We start from the raw sequence: 16,482 nt of genomic DNA on the forward strand, positions 1-16,482 counted from the left end.
TACTCCTTCCACCACGACCCTCTGCCTTCTGCAGGCAAGCCAATTATGAATCCACCTGACCAAACTTCCCTGGATCCCATGCCTTCTGACTTTCTGAATAAGCCTACCATGTGGAGCCTTGTCAAATGCCTTACTAAAATCCATATATATCACATTCACTGCACTACCCTCATCTATATGCCTGGTCACCTCCTCAAAGAACTCTATCAGGCTTGTTAGACACGATCTGCCCTTCACAAAGCCGTGCTGACTGTCCCTGATCAGTCCATAATTCTCTAAATGCCCATAGATCCTATCTCTAAGAATCTTTTCCAACAGCTTTCCCACCACAGACGTAAGGCTCACTGGTCTATAATTACCCGGACTATCCCTACTACCTTTTTTGAACAAGGGGACAAAATTCACCTCCCTCCAATCCTCTGGTACTATTCCCGTGGACAATGAGGGCATAAAGATCCTAGTCAGAGGCTCAGCAATCTCTTCCCTCGCCTCGTGGAGCAGCCTAGGGAACACTACTCTTGTTCCTCAACTAATCCAGTTTTATTATTGGAATTAAATATTTGATGGCTATCATAAGAATTGTTTAACAGTGGATGTACCCTATATTAAAAAAAGGTGTCCAATTCAACTTCCCAAAAAAGGGCACAGTTTTAAGGTACTTGGAAGTAGGTACAGAGGGGGGATGTCAGGGGTAAATATTTTACACAGAGAGTGGTGAGTGCATGGAATGGGCTGCCGGCGACTCTGGTGGAGGTGGATACAATAGGGTCTTTCAATTTCTAAAGTAAGTACATGTTCGGCACAGCATTGTGGGCCGAAGGGCCTGTATTGTACTGTAGGTTTTCTATGTTCTAAAAGTGCTTATTCAAAATCATTAATGTGGATTGTGCCATGGGGTGCTGGTTTATGTTTTTGCAAAAAGAAAGTAAAATATTGTAATTCCTGATTTGATAAGCATTATGTAATTTCAATCCTATTTACAGGTTGAACTTCATGTCCATCTGGATGGAGCCATAAGGCTTAAAACGATTTTGCACTATGCCAGGTAAGTAATAATACCCCTTTTTTATATATGTGCATAATGAATAAGTAACTCATAATACTATTTTTTCTGAGCACTTCAACCAATACCCCTTAAAGTGTGTTTACCCAGGTGTTTCCAAGGCAGTCAAAATTACTCACATTGGATCCAGGTGAAAATGTAAGTTCTCCCACTCACTCAGTCACAACACAGTTAATTATGCAATATCTAGGCTCCAGCTACCACTCACAGTCTATCACACTTGGGACTGGCCATAGATGTTTTCATTGGACGACTGGAATCCAGGCTTCTTGGCTCTTCACAATGGTTGGTCTCCTGCCTCGGGTGACTAACAATGCCACCCTGCTGCGTGGGTAGGAGCTTTGCTGGCTGCTGCCAAGGTTCTCCACTGCTGACCACCAGAGTAGAGTTGTCACTAAATAGATGATGATTAATGATACTCCTGTTATGGCCCTCCAGAAATTTGGCTTGACTACTTGGATGGGAAAGTAGGAGGGTTATTGTTAGTAACTTAAGAGGGTACAGTTAGCTGGAAGCCCAGGTGCTGGGAATGGAGGCGAGGGTCAGGCTGATTTTGCTCACTCTCCTGCAAATTTTCCTTCTTTTCTCCGCGGCAACGAGGCTGTGAACTGATCTGACTGCTCTGCATTTTTGCCCCACTGGTGTGATGAGATGGGACCTAGGTTTGGGCCTACTATGGCTGCTCTGGGAGCGGATCTGGGGTTCAGTCTGGTTCAGAATTTCGGTGGCTTGCTTCTATTGTGTGAATGATTTGTGATTTTTTTCCCCTTTTTTTCTCTGCACAGTGGTTTTTGATCTTTTTCTTAAAATGGGTTATTTGGGTTTCTTGCTTTGTGGCTGCCTGTAAGCAGACAAAATTCTAGGTGTATATGTCCTTTCATAATAAATGTGCTTTGAATCTTGAATCTTTCAATTTTAATGAGTCTGGGGGATGTTTTGGATCCATCCCTGCAAAGCAGTATTGGCTCTCTTATTTCATTTCCCTAGACTGACACATACATGAATTATTCAGTCACCAAATAATGGACCTGCAAGTGGGCAGTATACCTATTCTTGGCAAATAATCACTAACCTGTGAGGTCAGACTGAATGACTAACCCAGCTGGTTTTGTAGATTTGAACCTTCCACGTGTCCAAGGGTAGTTTAGCCAGTCTGCCCCTGATACTAGTGGCATGCGTGCCCAGATAGAAAATTAGAGAGCAAGCAAAGCAATAAGGCAAAGGCAGGTGGAATCATTAAGATTGTGATTATACCTTTCGAATTTCAGAAAGATGGATGATTTGCACTACTCTATAACCCTCTGGGCAGGAATAGTTAAAAGAAGTTGCTAATTTTCTGTGGCTAATTTTTACATAGAACATAGTATGTACTACAGGCCCTTCAGCCCGTAATGTTGTGTTGACTTTTTAATCTACTCTAAGATCAATTCAACCCTTCCCTCCTACATAGCTCTCAATATTTCTATCTTCCATGTGCCTATCTGATTTTCTTAAATGCCCCTAATGTATCTGCCTCCACCGCCACTTCCTGCAGAGCGTTCTGTGCACCCACCACTCTGTGTTAAGGGCATGGAACGCTCTGCAAGAGTGTTGGTTTTCATAGCTGTTTGCCAATATGTCATGATAATTGTGCAGTCTCAGGTGATGTGGCCTGGCCACAATTTTCCTCTTTTAGCAGAACTTTAACAAGCTAATTACAAATCCATTTTGTCTTAAAAATGAAATTATCTAACAATTAGCAAAAGTTCTTCTATTCCTATTAGTCAAGTGTATTCAAAGTCAGTCACCTACAAGCATTAAGATTTGAAAATAATGCTCAGAATACATTGAACAGTGACTTTCCTGCTTAACACGTACTTTCTCTGCTTGCTCTATAGAGCCACTTGTAGCCACTTCCCGTCAGCTTTCCTTACGTCAGCCATATGTTATCCCTTTTGGCTTGCAATATCAACAACATTTTCTCCCATGGGGCTTTCTGTGTACATACCTGATTTGCTAGTCCTACCAGAGTTGCTCAGCTAGCGACAGGCCGTTTCAAGTGCTCTCTGAGTTTTGCCGACAATTAGGCAGTATGTATGTCCTCATGTGTGAAGACAAACAACAATAGAAATATGCATATTAGAATGATTTCTAAACAATAGGGCAAACAACACAAACAACAGGAATTCTGCAGATGCTGGAAATTCAAGCAACACACATCAGAGTTGCTGGTGAACGCAGCAGGCCAGGCAGCATCTCTAGGAAGAGGTACAGTCGACATTTCAGGCTGAGACCCTTCGTCAGGACTCGGCCTGAAACGTCGACTGTACCGCTTCCTAGAGATGCTGCCTGGCCTGCTGCGTTCACCAGCAACTTTGATGTGTGTTGTCTAAACAACAGGGTCTAGATTTTTAGGGATCCCTAAAAAGACAGGAGTTTCCTTGTCCTTTCTCTTTCAAATCAATCTATGCTTTGCCCTTCCTTTTACTATTAAACATTATCCTGGAAGAGCGATTTCAGGGGCACTTCCAGAAACAGTAATACTTCCTTTATTAACAATCAATAAATTTCTTAATATTTGTAAAGTAAATTTATATTCTTAAATAACAGTCTGAAACTGTGTACATGTGTTCCTGGCTAATAAATAAGCCCACTGAGTCTCTGGTAGACTCTGAATGCTGCCACCCGATTTCACTTTATATTGATGAATAGTTGTTCCTTGACCTATTTCCAGTTTGTTCATTGTCATTTCTTAACATCTCTGCTTTTGTTTCTCTCCTACTGTTTGTCAGCTTCCTAGCTTCATCTTTTCCTCTCTCAGCTCAACTATCCGATGTCTTTTGCTTCGTCATTCACTGAATGCTGTTTTTGTCTCTCCTGTTGGCGTTTCCTGCTCCAGCCATTGTTCCTTGCTGCTGGGCTAATGGTTCCTTTCTATTCTGCAGCTGCTGTCCAATCCATTGTGTTATGTTATTAATCTGTTACACCCCCACTATTTAGAAAGAGATAAAATTTAAAATGATACATCCGTCATGGTTTTCCACTCAGAGAATTTCTTTCAGAATCCTTTACTCCTGTGCAAAAACAGTCTCTACCCAGCCATTGGAATGTGCCTACAGGTTGGCTTTACAAAAGTCCTCTCTCTAGTATATGTTTCTTTTCCGAAAATAAATGATAGCGTAGTGGTTACCACAACACTTTACAGTTCCAGTGATGCAGGTTCAATTCCCGCCACTGCCTGTAAGGAGTTTGCATGTTCTCCCCGTGACTGTGTGGGTTTCCTCCGCATGCCACTTTCCTCCCACAGTCCAATGACCTACCGGCTGTAGGTTAATTGGTCATTGTAAATTGTCTCGTGGTTAGGCTACGGTTAAATTGGGGGTTACTGGGCGGTGTGGCTCAAAGGGCCGGAAGGACCTTTTCTGTGCTGGATATCAATCAATTAAACAATAGGTAAATAAATAGTTTAATAAATATTGTTTCTCCCTGTTTTAGCCAATGCTGTTTTACTTTCAGCAAGTCATTCCAGAAGTTTTCATGTTTTATTGTTTTACAACACTGAATTGCAGTGGATTTAATTAGCCTTCTTTGACAGTGAGCAACCGAAAAGACAGTTAAAGTAAAAATAAATTTCTACAAATTGGGGTCTAAATTTATTACAATTATTAAATATAAAATAACTGATTGCATAATTACTCACTCCCTTCAAGTCAATATTTGGTAGGTACACCTTTGGCAGCAATTACATCCTTGAGTCTGTGTGAATAGGTCTCTATCAACTTTGCACATCTGGACACTACAATTTTTCCCCATACTTCTTTACAAAACTGCTCAAGTTCTGTCAGGTTGCATGGGGATTGTGAGTGAACAGCCCTTTTCAACTCTAGCCACAAATTCTCAATTGGATTGTCATAGTCATAGTCATACTTTATTGATCCCAGGGGAAATTGGTTTTCGTTACAGTTGCACCATAAATAATAAATAGTAATAAAACCATAAATAGTTAAATAGTAATATGTAAATTATGCCAGTAAATTACGAAATAAGTCCAGGACCAACCTATCGGCTCAGGGTGTCTGACCTTCCAAGGGAGGAGTTGTAAAGTTCGATGGCCACAGGCAGGAATGACTTCCTATGACGCTCTGTGCTGCATCTCGGAGGAATGAGTCTCTGGCTGAATGTACTCCTGTGCCCACCCAGTACATTATGTAGTGGATGGGAGACATTGACCAAGATGGCATGCAACTTAGACAGCATCCTTTTTTCAGACACCACCATGAGAGAGTCCAGTTCCATCCCCACAACATCACTGGCCTTAGGAATGAGTTTGTTGATTCTGTTGGTGTCTGCTACCCTCTGCCTGCTGCCCCAGCACACGACAGCAAACATGATCGCACTGGCCACCACAGACTCGTAGAACATCCTCAGCATCATCCGGCAGATGTTAAAGGACCTCAGTCTCCTCAGGAAATAGAGACGGCTCTGACCCTTCTTGTAGACAGCCTCAGTGTTCTTTGACCAGTCCAGTTTATTGTCAATTCGTATCCCCAGATATTTGTAATCCTCCACCATGTCCACACTGACCCCCTGGATGGAAACAGGGGTCACCGGTACCTTAGCCCTCCTCAGGTCTACTACCAGCTCCTTAGTCTTTTTCACATTAAGCTGCAGATAATTCTGCTCATACCATGTGACAAAGTTTCCTACCGTAGCCCTGTACTCAACCTCATCTCCCTTGCTGATGCATCCAACTATGGCAGAGTCATCCAAAAACTTCTGAAGATGACAAGACTCTGTGCAGTAGTTGAAGTCCGAGGTGTAAATGGTGAAGAGAAGTGGAGACAAGACAGTCCCCTGTGGAGCCCCAGTGTTGAGGTCTGGACTCTGACCTGGCCACTCCAGGATTCTCTTACACACTGCATCAGGGTTTCCTCCAGGATTTTCCTGTGTTTTGCTGCATTCATTTTACCCTCTACCTTCACAAGCCTTTCAGAGCCTGCTGCAGTGAAACATCCCCACAGCATGATGCAGCCACCACCATGCTTCGTGGTAGGGATGGTGTGTTTTTGATGATGTGCAGTGTTTGGCTTATGCTAAAAAAAAGTGTTTAGTCTGATGGCCAAAAAAAGCATAGACCATAAGATATAGGAGAAGAATTAGGCCATTCAGCCCATCAAATCTGCTTCACCATTCCACCATGGCTGATCCCAAATCCCACTCAATTCCATACACCTGCCTTCTTGCCATATACTCTGCTGCCCTGACTGATCAGGAAATGATCAACTTCTGCCTTAATTATACCCAAGGACTTGGTCTTCACCGCTGTTTGTGGCAGAGCATTCCACAGATTCAGCACTCTCTAGCTAAAAGATTCCTCCTTCATTCTAAAAGGTTGCCCCTCAATTTTGAGGCTGGCCCTCTAGTTCCGGATATCCCCACCAGAGGAAACATCCTCTCCACGTCCACCCTATCTAATCCCTTCAGCATTCTGTTGGTTTCAATGAGATCTGCACCCATTCTTCTAAATTCCAGTGAGTACAGTTCCAAAGCTGCCAAATGCTCCTATCTTAATCACTTCATTCCCGGAATCATACTCGTGAACCTCCTCGGGACTCTTTCCAATAACAAAACATCCAAAAACAGCCAAAAATTGTTGGCAATAATCCAAGTGTGGCCTGACTAGCATCTTATAAAGCCTCAGCATTATCTCCTTACTTTTATATTTTATTCCCCTTGAAATAAATGCCAACATTGCACTTACCTTCTTTACCACAGACTCAACCTACGAATAAACCTTCTGGGAGTCTTGCACAAGAACTTCTAAGTCCCTCTGCACTTCTGTTGTTTGAACTTTCTCCCCACTTAGATAATCACACTACTGTTCTTTTTACCTATTATATGTTATATACTTGTATTTGTATTTATTTTATTTCATACATCCAAGGGAGTAAAAACCTTTATGTTGTGTCTCTGTCGCAATGTACAAGCAATGAAGAGGGGAAATATGGGAGGATATTGCCCAAACACTCAGATTGTATACATAATTGTTTCGTACAGACAGATACACAATCATATTAATATACGTTCAGATATGCAATCAGATCAATGTGTATTAATAAATCTGATAGCCCAGTGAAAGAAGCTGTCCTGGAGCCAACCGGTCCTGGTCCTAATGCTATGGAACCGTTTCCCTGATGGTTGCAGTTGAAACAGATTGTGGTTGGGGTGGCTGGAGTCACTGATGATCCTCTGGGCCCTTTTTGTGCGTAAATATCCTTAATAGAAGAAAGTTCACATCCACAGATGCGCGGAGCTGTCCGCACCACTCTCTGCAGTGCCCCGGGATTGAGGGTACTACAGTTCCTGTACCAGTCCCCTTTCTTGCACGGTCACTTAGTCTTTACGGACAGCCTGCTCTGGACAGATTTACAGCTGTGCCATTTCTTTCCAATTCTTGATGAGTGAGGATTTGGTGTGTCATATTAAAGGGAGTGAATACATATGCAAACAATTATTTTGTGTTTTATATTTGTAATTAATTTAGACCACTTTGTAGAGAATTGTTTTCACTTTGTCATGGAAGAGTCTTTTTCTTCATTTTATAGGCACCGTGGCAATAAATAACGAGCATAAAATAACAAGATCAAAGAGTCCTTAAATGAGTGTAGTTCCCCCCTTTTGTTGAAGAGCCTGATGGTTGAGGGGTAGTAACTATTCTTGAACCTGGTGGTGTGAGTCCTGAGGAACTTGTCCCTTCTACCTAAAGGCAGCAGCAAGAAAAGAGCATGGACTGGGTGGTGAGGATCTTCAATGATGGATGCTGCTTTTCTACGACAACGTTTCATGTAGATGTGCTCAATGGTAGGGAGAGGTTTACCCATGATGTACTGGACCAACTCCACTACCTTCTGTGGGATTTTCCGCTTAAAGGCATTGGTGTTCCCATAGCAGGCTGTAAAGCAGCCACTTTCCATCACACAGAAGTTTGCCAGGATTTTTGATGACATGGCGAATCTCCGCAGACTCCTGAGGAGGTAGAGGCACTGTCGTGCTTTCTTTGCAATTACGAGGGGTGATTGATAAGTTTGTGGCCTAAGGTAGAAGGAGTCAATTTTAGAAAACCTAGCACATTTATTTTTTAAGCAACACACGTAAAAGTTGCTGGTGAACGCAGCAGGCCAGGCAGCATCTCTAGGAAGAGGTGCAGTCGACGTTTCAGGCCGAGACCCTTCGTCAGTGCTAACTGAAGGAAGAGTGAGTATTTATTTTTTCTACATTTACACACTTAGTCCAGCGGTCGTGGAGCATACGGATCCCTTTTTTGTAGAGGTTGGCGTCTCGGACCTCCAGAAGTGGCCCACAGCAGAGGTGCTTGATACATTCGTGGCCTAAGGTAGAAGGAGATGAGTTATTAACTTCAATCTTTCTGCATTTTCACTCAAAGAGTTGAACTGCACGTGCATACAACGAGAGCCGTATAACTCATCTCCTTCTACCTTAGGCCGCAAACTTATCAATCACACCTGCTGTGGACCACCTGGAGGTTCAAGACGCTCTCGTTACGTGCATGTGCAGTTTAACTCTTTGAGTGATAATGTGGAAAGTTTGAAGTTAGTAACTCATCTCCTTCTACCTTAGGCCACGAACATCAATCACTCTTGCTGTGGAGCACTTCTACAAAGAAGGGATCCATGTGCTCCACAACTGCTGGACTAAGTGTGTACATGTAGGAGGGGACTGTGTTGAAAAATAAATGTGCTAGGTTTTCTAAAATTGGCTCCTTCTACCTTAGGCCACGGACTTATCAATCTCCCCTTGTATATTTGTATGATGGGTTCAGCACAGGTCTTCTGAGATAGTGACACCTAGGAATTTAAAGTTACTGACCATCGCCACCTCTGATCCTCCATTGACTACCGGCTCATGTACCACTGGTTTCCCCTTTCCTGAAGTCTACTCAGTTCTTTGTCTTATTGCCATTGAGTGAGAGGTTAATTATTACACTATTTAGCCACGTTTTCTATCTTCCTCCTGTACGCTTGATTCATCTCCCCATTTGATGCAGCCCACAACAGTAGTGTCATCAGCAAACTTGTATATGTTGTTGCACCAAGATGCTGTATAAATTTCTAAGAAGTGATGCAGTGACATGACATGAAGAGTTTTCCATTAGTGTCCTCCACCGAAAAAAAAAAATGCTCTAAGAAGTTACACATACAGTGGCTAAAGATTTTAGACAGGCACAGGATACGAAGATTCTATTCAGTGTGCTTCCCACTGTAAAACAAACTCTGAGGTGGAAACCAAGCAAAAAAGGAGGAAGTATAGAGGGAAAATGATATGGACAGTGGTGTGGAGATGTAGATTGGATTTTAGTGGATATCTGAAGTGAGAAGCTAGGTAGCCAGGGGAAGTGGCTTTAGCATAAAAGTGCGGTCTCTGATGGTGACAGTAGGAAGTAAGCAGTAACTGGAGAAGATGAGAGTTCACAAGAATACACTGTTAAGGAAAGGATTGGGGGTGGTACTTGGAGGGATAATGAAGTAAGATCACAGCAACGTTTGAAGTCAAGGTTGAGATTTTACATGTCTTTGTCCAACGTGCCAGGTTATGTCTTAAACCTCTGAGTGGGACTTCAATCCAAGACCTTTTGACTAGGGCAAGGGGGTCAGCAGTTTGCAAAAGATTTCAATAAAGAAAGAAAAACAGAAAGTTCTGTGAACACTCAGTATGTACGACAGCTTGAATGGAGAGATGTTTTGACCTTTCACCCACAATATCCTGTTAGAAAAATGAACTAACAGCTGAATCAACAAATAGAAGATTGTAGAATATAAAGCAATTTTTCCCATAAGGTAAAAGGGAACATCTTTCAGAGAATTGAGGAGATGAATTGTAAACATAGAATATAGAATGGTACAGCATTGGATAGGCCATCTGGTCCATGATATTGTACCAGTCTTCATGCCAAGTTATGCCAGAAGTTCTTTTCCTGTGAATCACCCATTTCGATCCCTCCATTCCCTTTATATTGATGTTTCTATCTGAAAGCCTTCTGAACTTTACCCAACTGCCTGCTTCCGTAACTAAGTGGAATTCCTTTATTACTGTTACACGTACCACGGTACAGTGAAAAGCTAGTCTTGCATACTATTCATACAGATCAATTCATTACACAGTGCTCTGAGGTGGTACAAGGTAAAACAATATCAGAATGGAGAATAGTAGCTCCAGACAAGGCGCAATGTAGGTTGACAGTAAGTTGCAAGATCATAATTAGGTGGATTGTGAAGTCCTGTCCAACTTATCATACCAGGGAACCATTCTATAGTCTTTTAACAGCAGAGTAGAAGCTATCCTTGAGTCTGGTGATATAAGTTTCAGACTTTTGTATCTTCTACCAGTGGAGAGTAGAGAAGAGAAAATGTCTGGGGTGGGTGGTGTATTTGATTAGGCAACAAGAAATATATACAGAATCCATAGAGAGGAAGCTGGTTTCTGTGACGTGCTGAACTGTGTTCACAATTCTGCAGTTTCTGCAGTCATGGGCAGAGCAAAGCCATGATGCACCCAGAAAAGATTAGTATAAGTTGGTAAGGATTGACAAGGACATGCCAAATTTCCTACATCTCCTGAGGAAGTAGAGGTGTTAATGAGCGTTCAGTCCAGTAAAGGTTGGCAGATTCAGTTTACCATGGACATGTGTGTTGTTACAGTATCTGGAAATTCAATTGAAATGATTGATGTGGACAAATAGGGTGGTGGTGGTGGTTGTCCATCATGTCTATATGACAGAAGACCTGTGTGGGAGAGTTTTTACAGCTGAAAAGCCGTTGCACTGGGGCAGTTCCACTATCTAGACCTCAGGATTCCCGGTCCAGTGGTATGAACAAGTGGACGAATAGGATAGAATCTGAATTTATACACACAATTGTATATGCAGAGAGAAAAAGCTTTTAAAATGTTAACATTTTAGAATTCATGAATTGGAATATAGACCATGAGATTGAAGAATATTGTACAAAGATATGAATAATAAATAATTAAAGCTAATGAGCAGTTTTGGATGTTTCTTTATAGAGAGGATATTAAAATTACATTTAAATTCATTAGAATAATGACAAGGAGATTTTGGAGGAAATCTGGAAGTCATACCTGACCAGAGGGCTTAAAAAGAGGATCTTCATAGCAGTCATAGAGTCCACTCTCACGTACAGGTGCGAGACGTGGACACTCACCAAGACTATGCGAAAGTCTCTAGATGGTTGCTATACACGAATGCTCCGGATGGCTCTTGACGTGAGTTGGCAACAGCACATGATGAACGTCGAGCTCTATAATGACCTACCGATGCTCTCCAATAAAATCAAGGCGAGAAGACTGCAACTAGTGGAGCACTGTCTACGCCACCCCGAGCTACCTGCCACCCTAGTCATCATATGGGAGCCCAAGCGTGGGAGGATGAACCCTGGGCGCCTTCCCAAGACTACGGTCAACATGCTGCTGGAATACAGTGGCGCCGCTAATGTAGATGAACCGAACACACTGATGAGGGAGAGGGAGAAGTGGAGAGTCTGTCATTGTGCCCGACTCCGGCCCCCTAGGCCTGAGTTGACGTAGTAGTAGTAGTAGATTTTGGAAATGCTAAGACTAGTTCCGCTGAAGATGGGGAAAGTAATGAAGAGTTATATTGTGAGCTTTTATTTGTTAATAATGAAAAGCTTTGCTTCATCTGTTTTCCTCTCTTGTCTGTCTTTGTCTGCCTCCGTCTATGATTCACCTACCCCAATCTCAATTCCACTCCTGCTCCCAACTCTTCCTGGCACAACCTGTTTGTTATCTTACTCCCCTCCTCAGTCCACCAATCATTGTGGGCTCCTTTCTCACCACCCCAATTCTCTTTATTACGAGCATCCCACCTGATGTAGGGTTTCAATTCAAGATGCCTGCAATTCCTTTCCTCCCAAAGATTCGACACGCTAAGTCCCTCCAGCAAATTGTTTATCACTCCAGATTCCAGTTTCTGCGGTCTCTTGTGTCTCCTGTTGATATAGCAGTTTCCACCTCTTCCTTTTTCGGTAAAGTGTTCACTGACAAAACTCGAATCTGCATTTTTCATGATTTTATGATTCATTTCTGCCTTGTTCGCTGCTGCCTCCACTTTTAAAAATCCTCAAAGATTTTAGTTTTGTTCAACTAATATAGCTTTTCTAACCTGGCCTAAAATTGATTTGCTTTTCCCTATTTTTGAATCACCTTGTTATGTCTTTACATGCAAATTGTTGAATCTTAGAGAAATAAAACCACTGTAATTGTAAAATATAATGAAATTTCTTTACTTCAGGAAAAGGGAAATCCAGTTGCCAGCAGAAAATGAACATGAGCTTCAGAAACTTATATCCTGCGGCAAACCATCAACTCTTACAGACGCTTTGTTGAAGTTCAGTTACTATATGCCTGTGATTGCGTAAGTATATTCTCATATCAGCCTTTATCCTAAGACAATTAGACTATCAGATAGAGGGGCAGAATTAGATTATTCAGCCCTTCAAGTCTGCCGTGCTATTCTATCACAGCTGATTTATTATCTCTCTCAACCCTATTCTTCTGCCTTATCACCATAACCTTTGATGCCCTTACTAATCAAGAACCTATCAAACTTTGCCAAATGCTGTCCCTTCCCAATTCCACATAAAGAAAACAAAAAAAAGATTATTCTTTGTTCTCTCAGGGATACATTTATACCCTGAACCAAATAGTTCAAGTTCTGTTCACATGGGTTTAAATTAATGAAAGGTGCAAACTCTTAGGATATTGACTAATGTTATTTCCTAGTATAAAACAAAATGATGAGAAGGATTAACCTGATGTAATGAAAATTTATTTCTTGGGGGTATTCAAACCTTTAATCTTACATCAGTAACTGAAAAGGTACTAGCTTTTATCAATTGCATGAGGAGCAACTTCTCCAAAATAAATGGCGGAAGGTAATTATCCCACTCTGTCATCGCCCTGGAGTGTAAGGATGGGGGAAAGGATAATGTTGTGAAGAGTGGTGGTGAACAGTACAGAAAAAAACCCATAAGAGAGCAGGGCTCTAATAAGAGCAAATTAGTTCCAGATAATTTCAAGAATCGTTAGCTTATAAAAGGAATTTAACCTTGTCACAGTAGGATGACGTTATTTCCTGTTTTATGGCAAAATACATGAAATGGAGCAAATTCTATCATGAATTTTACTTCATTCATTAGAAAATACATATATAGTACAAGTTTCTTTGGTTTTCAATTAGCTGCATTGCATTAGAGTTCTGTGTGCTGATAAGATAGCACAGCATAGAAAAAAATAAAATTAATGTTTCATGATCTGCTCTAAGAGGTCTTTGAATTGAAACATTAATTCTGTTCCTCTCTCCACAGATATTAATGTGGATTAGTTGCATTAAAAAAATTGTGTGCTTCATATGTTGCCTGTATATTTTTATTACAGTTAGAATAAAATGTATATTGAATTGGGTCCAATTATGTTTTAATAGGAGCAGAATTAGGTCGTTTGGCCCACCATGTTCACTCTGCCATTCCATCATGGCTGATTTATTATCCTTCACAATCCCATTCTCCTGCTTCTCCTTATAACCTTCAACACTCTTACTATCAAACTTATCAAACTCCACTTTAAATACACCCTATGGCTTAGACTCTACAGCCATCTGTGGCAATAAATTCCACAGATTTACCAGCCCCTGGCTAATGAATTTCCTTTCCATCTCTGTTCTAAAGGGACATCCTTCTATTCTGAGGCTGTGCCCTCTGGTCCTGGACTTCCCCACAAAAGGAAACTTTATGCCTAACTATAATGTTTTGAATGATGCAAGCCACTTGGATTATTATTAAACATAATTTAAATGGCTTTCAAAAATACATAGCAGCAGCATATCAGCATTGAATGAAAATTATTATTTTACCTGTAAATTCAGAATTTGGATTGATTATTTATCAATTAAAAATATAACTTTACTGTACTTCTTGTGATGTTTTTCATCTGTGATAGAAATTGAATAGCTTGCTGTCCAAGTAATTCAGCATGCAATTTTAGCATTCGGTGAAACTAGCAGATTGACGTTGCTTGTGACTTGTTAACAATGAGTTCAGTGTTGCTCTACTAGGAGCATTTGTACTGCTTCAGCTAATTTGCAAGGCTCAAAATGAGTTAGAGCTTTGCAAATGTTCAAACTATTTATGTTTAATAACATTTAATTTTCCAGTGGTAGCAGAGAAGCTATTCAGCAAATAGCTTATGAACTTGTGGAAGACAAGGCTAATGAAGGTGTGATATACTTTGAAGCCAGGTACAGTCCACATTACCTGGCGAACTATAATGTTCATCCTCTTCCATGGGGACAATCAGAGTAAGTAGGTTTAATTAAAATCACTTATTATTGGAATGTCTTTATAAGGAATCAATATTTTTGTTCCATTCACACTGTTTAATATTTCCACACTTCAATATGCAGTGAAATTATTATAATTTGCTTTACAATTATTTGGAAGTCCTGAAGGTTTGCCATGTGAATCAGTATAATCACATGCAATTCCACCACTCATCGGGTAGAGGGTGGGGTTGGAGGAGGAGGTAGTTTCGATGATCTAATCTGGTACATTTCCAATGTCTCTCACACCTAGGACCCAATTCCTAAACTCTCTTGGGATTTGCCAGGTTCTATGAATCACACTCCCTTGAATCTTTACTGGGCTTATTACAGGAACACTTAACAAAGCTTATCAAATAAAGAGTTAAGGTAAAAACAGCAAATGCTGTACTCAGCAGGTCAGGTGCATCCATGGGAAGAGAAAAAGAATTGAGAGGGTTCTCTTCACACAGGTGCTGCCTGACTTCCTCAGTATTATGGGGGTACAGATAGGGTAAATGCACGCAGGCTTTTTCCACTGAGCTTGGGTGGGACTGCAACCAGAGGTCATGGGTTAAGGGTGAAAGGTGAGAAGTTTAAGGGGAACATGTGGGGAGATTTCTTCATTCAGAGGGTAGTGAGAGTGTGGAATGTGCTGCCAGCACAAGTGGTTCATTTGAGCTTGATTTCAACTTTAAAGAATGTTTGGATAGGTACATGGATGGTAGGGGTATGGAGGGCTATGGTCCTGATGCAGGTCGATGGGAGTTTGGTTTGGACTAGACGGGCTAACTGGTTTGTTCTTGCGCTGTACTCCTCTATGACTCCATGTCTCTATTTACAGGATATTTTTTGCTCTGGGTTCAGATTTTCAGAAAGGCATAAAAATGGTGATGATGTTTGTGCTGCCTTAGTTTCGATTATTGGGTGATGGGTTGGAGATACATCTCTACCACAGGAGGTGCAAGGCGTACCTTCCCTCCACCAGCCTGTAGGTCACCTTTGGGCAAGGTGTAGCACCTGCTTAGCTCCCCACCCCGGATCAGGTCACATGAAGCCATGGAAGCTGGTGGTGAATGGTTGTATGAGCAGCTGCTGCACATCACAAGTCCTGGTTATGCAACCATTGACACCAGGCAGACATTCTCTGAAGAGTACTGATAATGGCTGAGGCCTTCTGCTTTGTAAAGACACTGCCCAGAAGAAGGCAATGGCAAATCACTTGTGTAGAAAAATGCCAAGAACAATTATGGTCTTGGAAAGACCATGATCCGCCATGTCATACGACACGGCATAATAATGATGGGTTTCTATTATGAAGAAAGACTTTAATACTTTGGGCACTGGTTCCATTACTGAACCTCCCAAAGCCAATGAATAAGTATAACCACTGTTGTAATCTGTGAAATATAACAACCAATTATAAAATATAGTAAGCTCCACAACTGCCAACATGCTCAGATCAGATGATCTGTATCTTTATTGTGAAGTGAATTATCTTGGAGAGAGCAGAGCTCCTTTTACCAGTGAGGTTTCAACTCCTGAGTCAGGCAAGATTCCTAGCAAATGAGCTAGAACTGTGGTTTCAGAATTCATGTTGAGACTGTGGCTGTTATTGGTTAAGTCTGGAATTCATTAAATAATCAAAAAGGAATCAAATTGAGCAAAAAATAAGCTAAAGTAAAAATCAAAAAAAAAGAAAACAACTGGAGATGTTGGAAAGCTAAACAAAAATCAAAAATGCTGGAAATATTTAGCAGGATACATCCATGGGAAGAGGAACAATAGAGCTGATGTTTCAGGTCAATAAAAAAGAATTTTGACAAGGAGTTTCCTACCTGAAACACTGTCTGTTTCTCTTCCTACAGATGTGGCATGAGCTGCTGAGTACTTCCAAGACAATTCTGTTTTTGCTTTGGCAAAAACCCAGCCATGCTATTTAATAACGCAAACACAAGGAAATCTGCTGATGCTGTAAATTCAAGCAACACACACAAAATGCTGGTGGAACACAGCAGGCCAGGCAGCATCT

At 41.3% G+C, this 16,482-nt stretch overlaps 1 protein-coding gene across 2 annotated transcripts in view; it reads left to right on the forward strand.

The window, feature by feature from the left end:
* Positions 1 to 16,482, forward strand: part of LOC140194717 (adenosine deaminase-like) — a 90,067-nt gene that overhangs the window by 5,641 nt on the left and 67,944 nt on the right. For both annotated transcript variants that reach the window (XM_072252086.1, XM_072252010.1), the window contains exons 2-4: positions 984 to 1,045; positions 12,387 to 12,509; positions 14,307 to 14,450. In XM_072252086.1, the coding sequence (XP_072108187.1) occupies positions 984 to 1,045; positions 12,387 to 12,509; positions 14,307 to 14,450 (329 nt within the window). The remainder of the gene's footprint in view (positions 1 to 983; positions 1,046 to 12,386; positions 12,510 to 14,306; positions 14,451 to 16,482) is intronic.

This window comes from Mobula birostris, chromosome 1, assembly GCF_030028105.1.
Source record: "Mobula birostris isolate sMobBir1 chromosome 1, sMobBir1.hap1, whole genome shotgun sequence".
NCBI lineage: Eukaryota > Metazoa > Chordata > Chondrichthyes > Myliobatiformes > Myliobatidae > Mobula > Mobula birostris.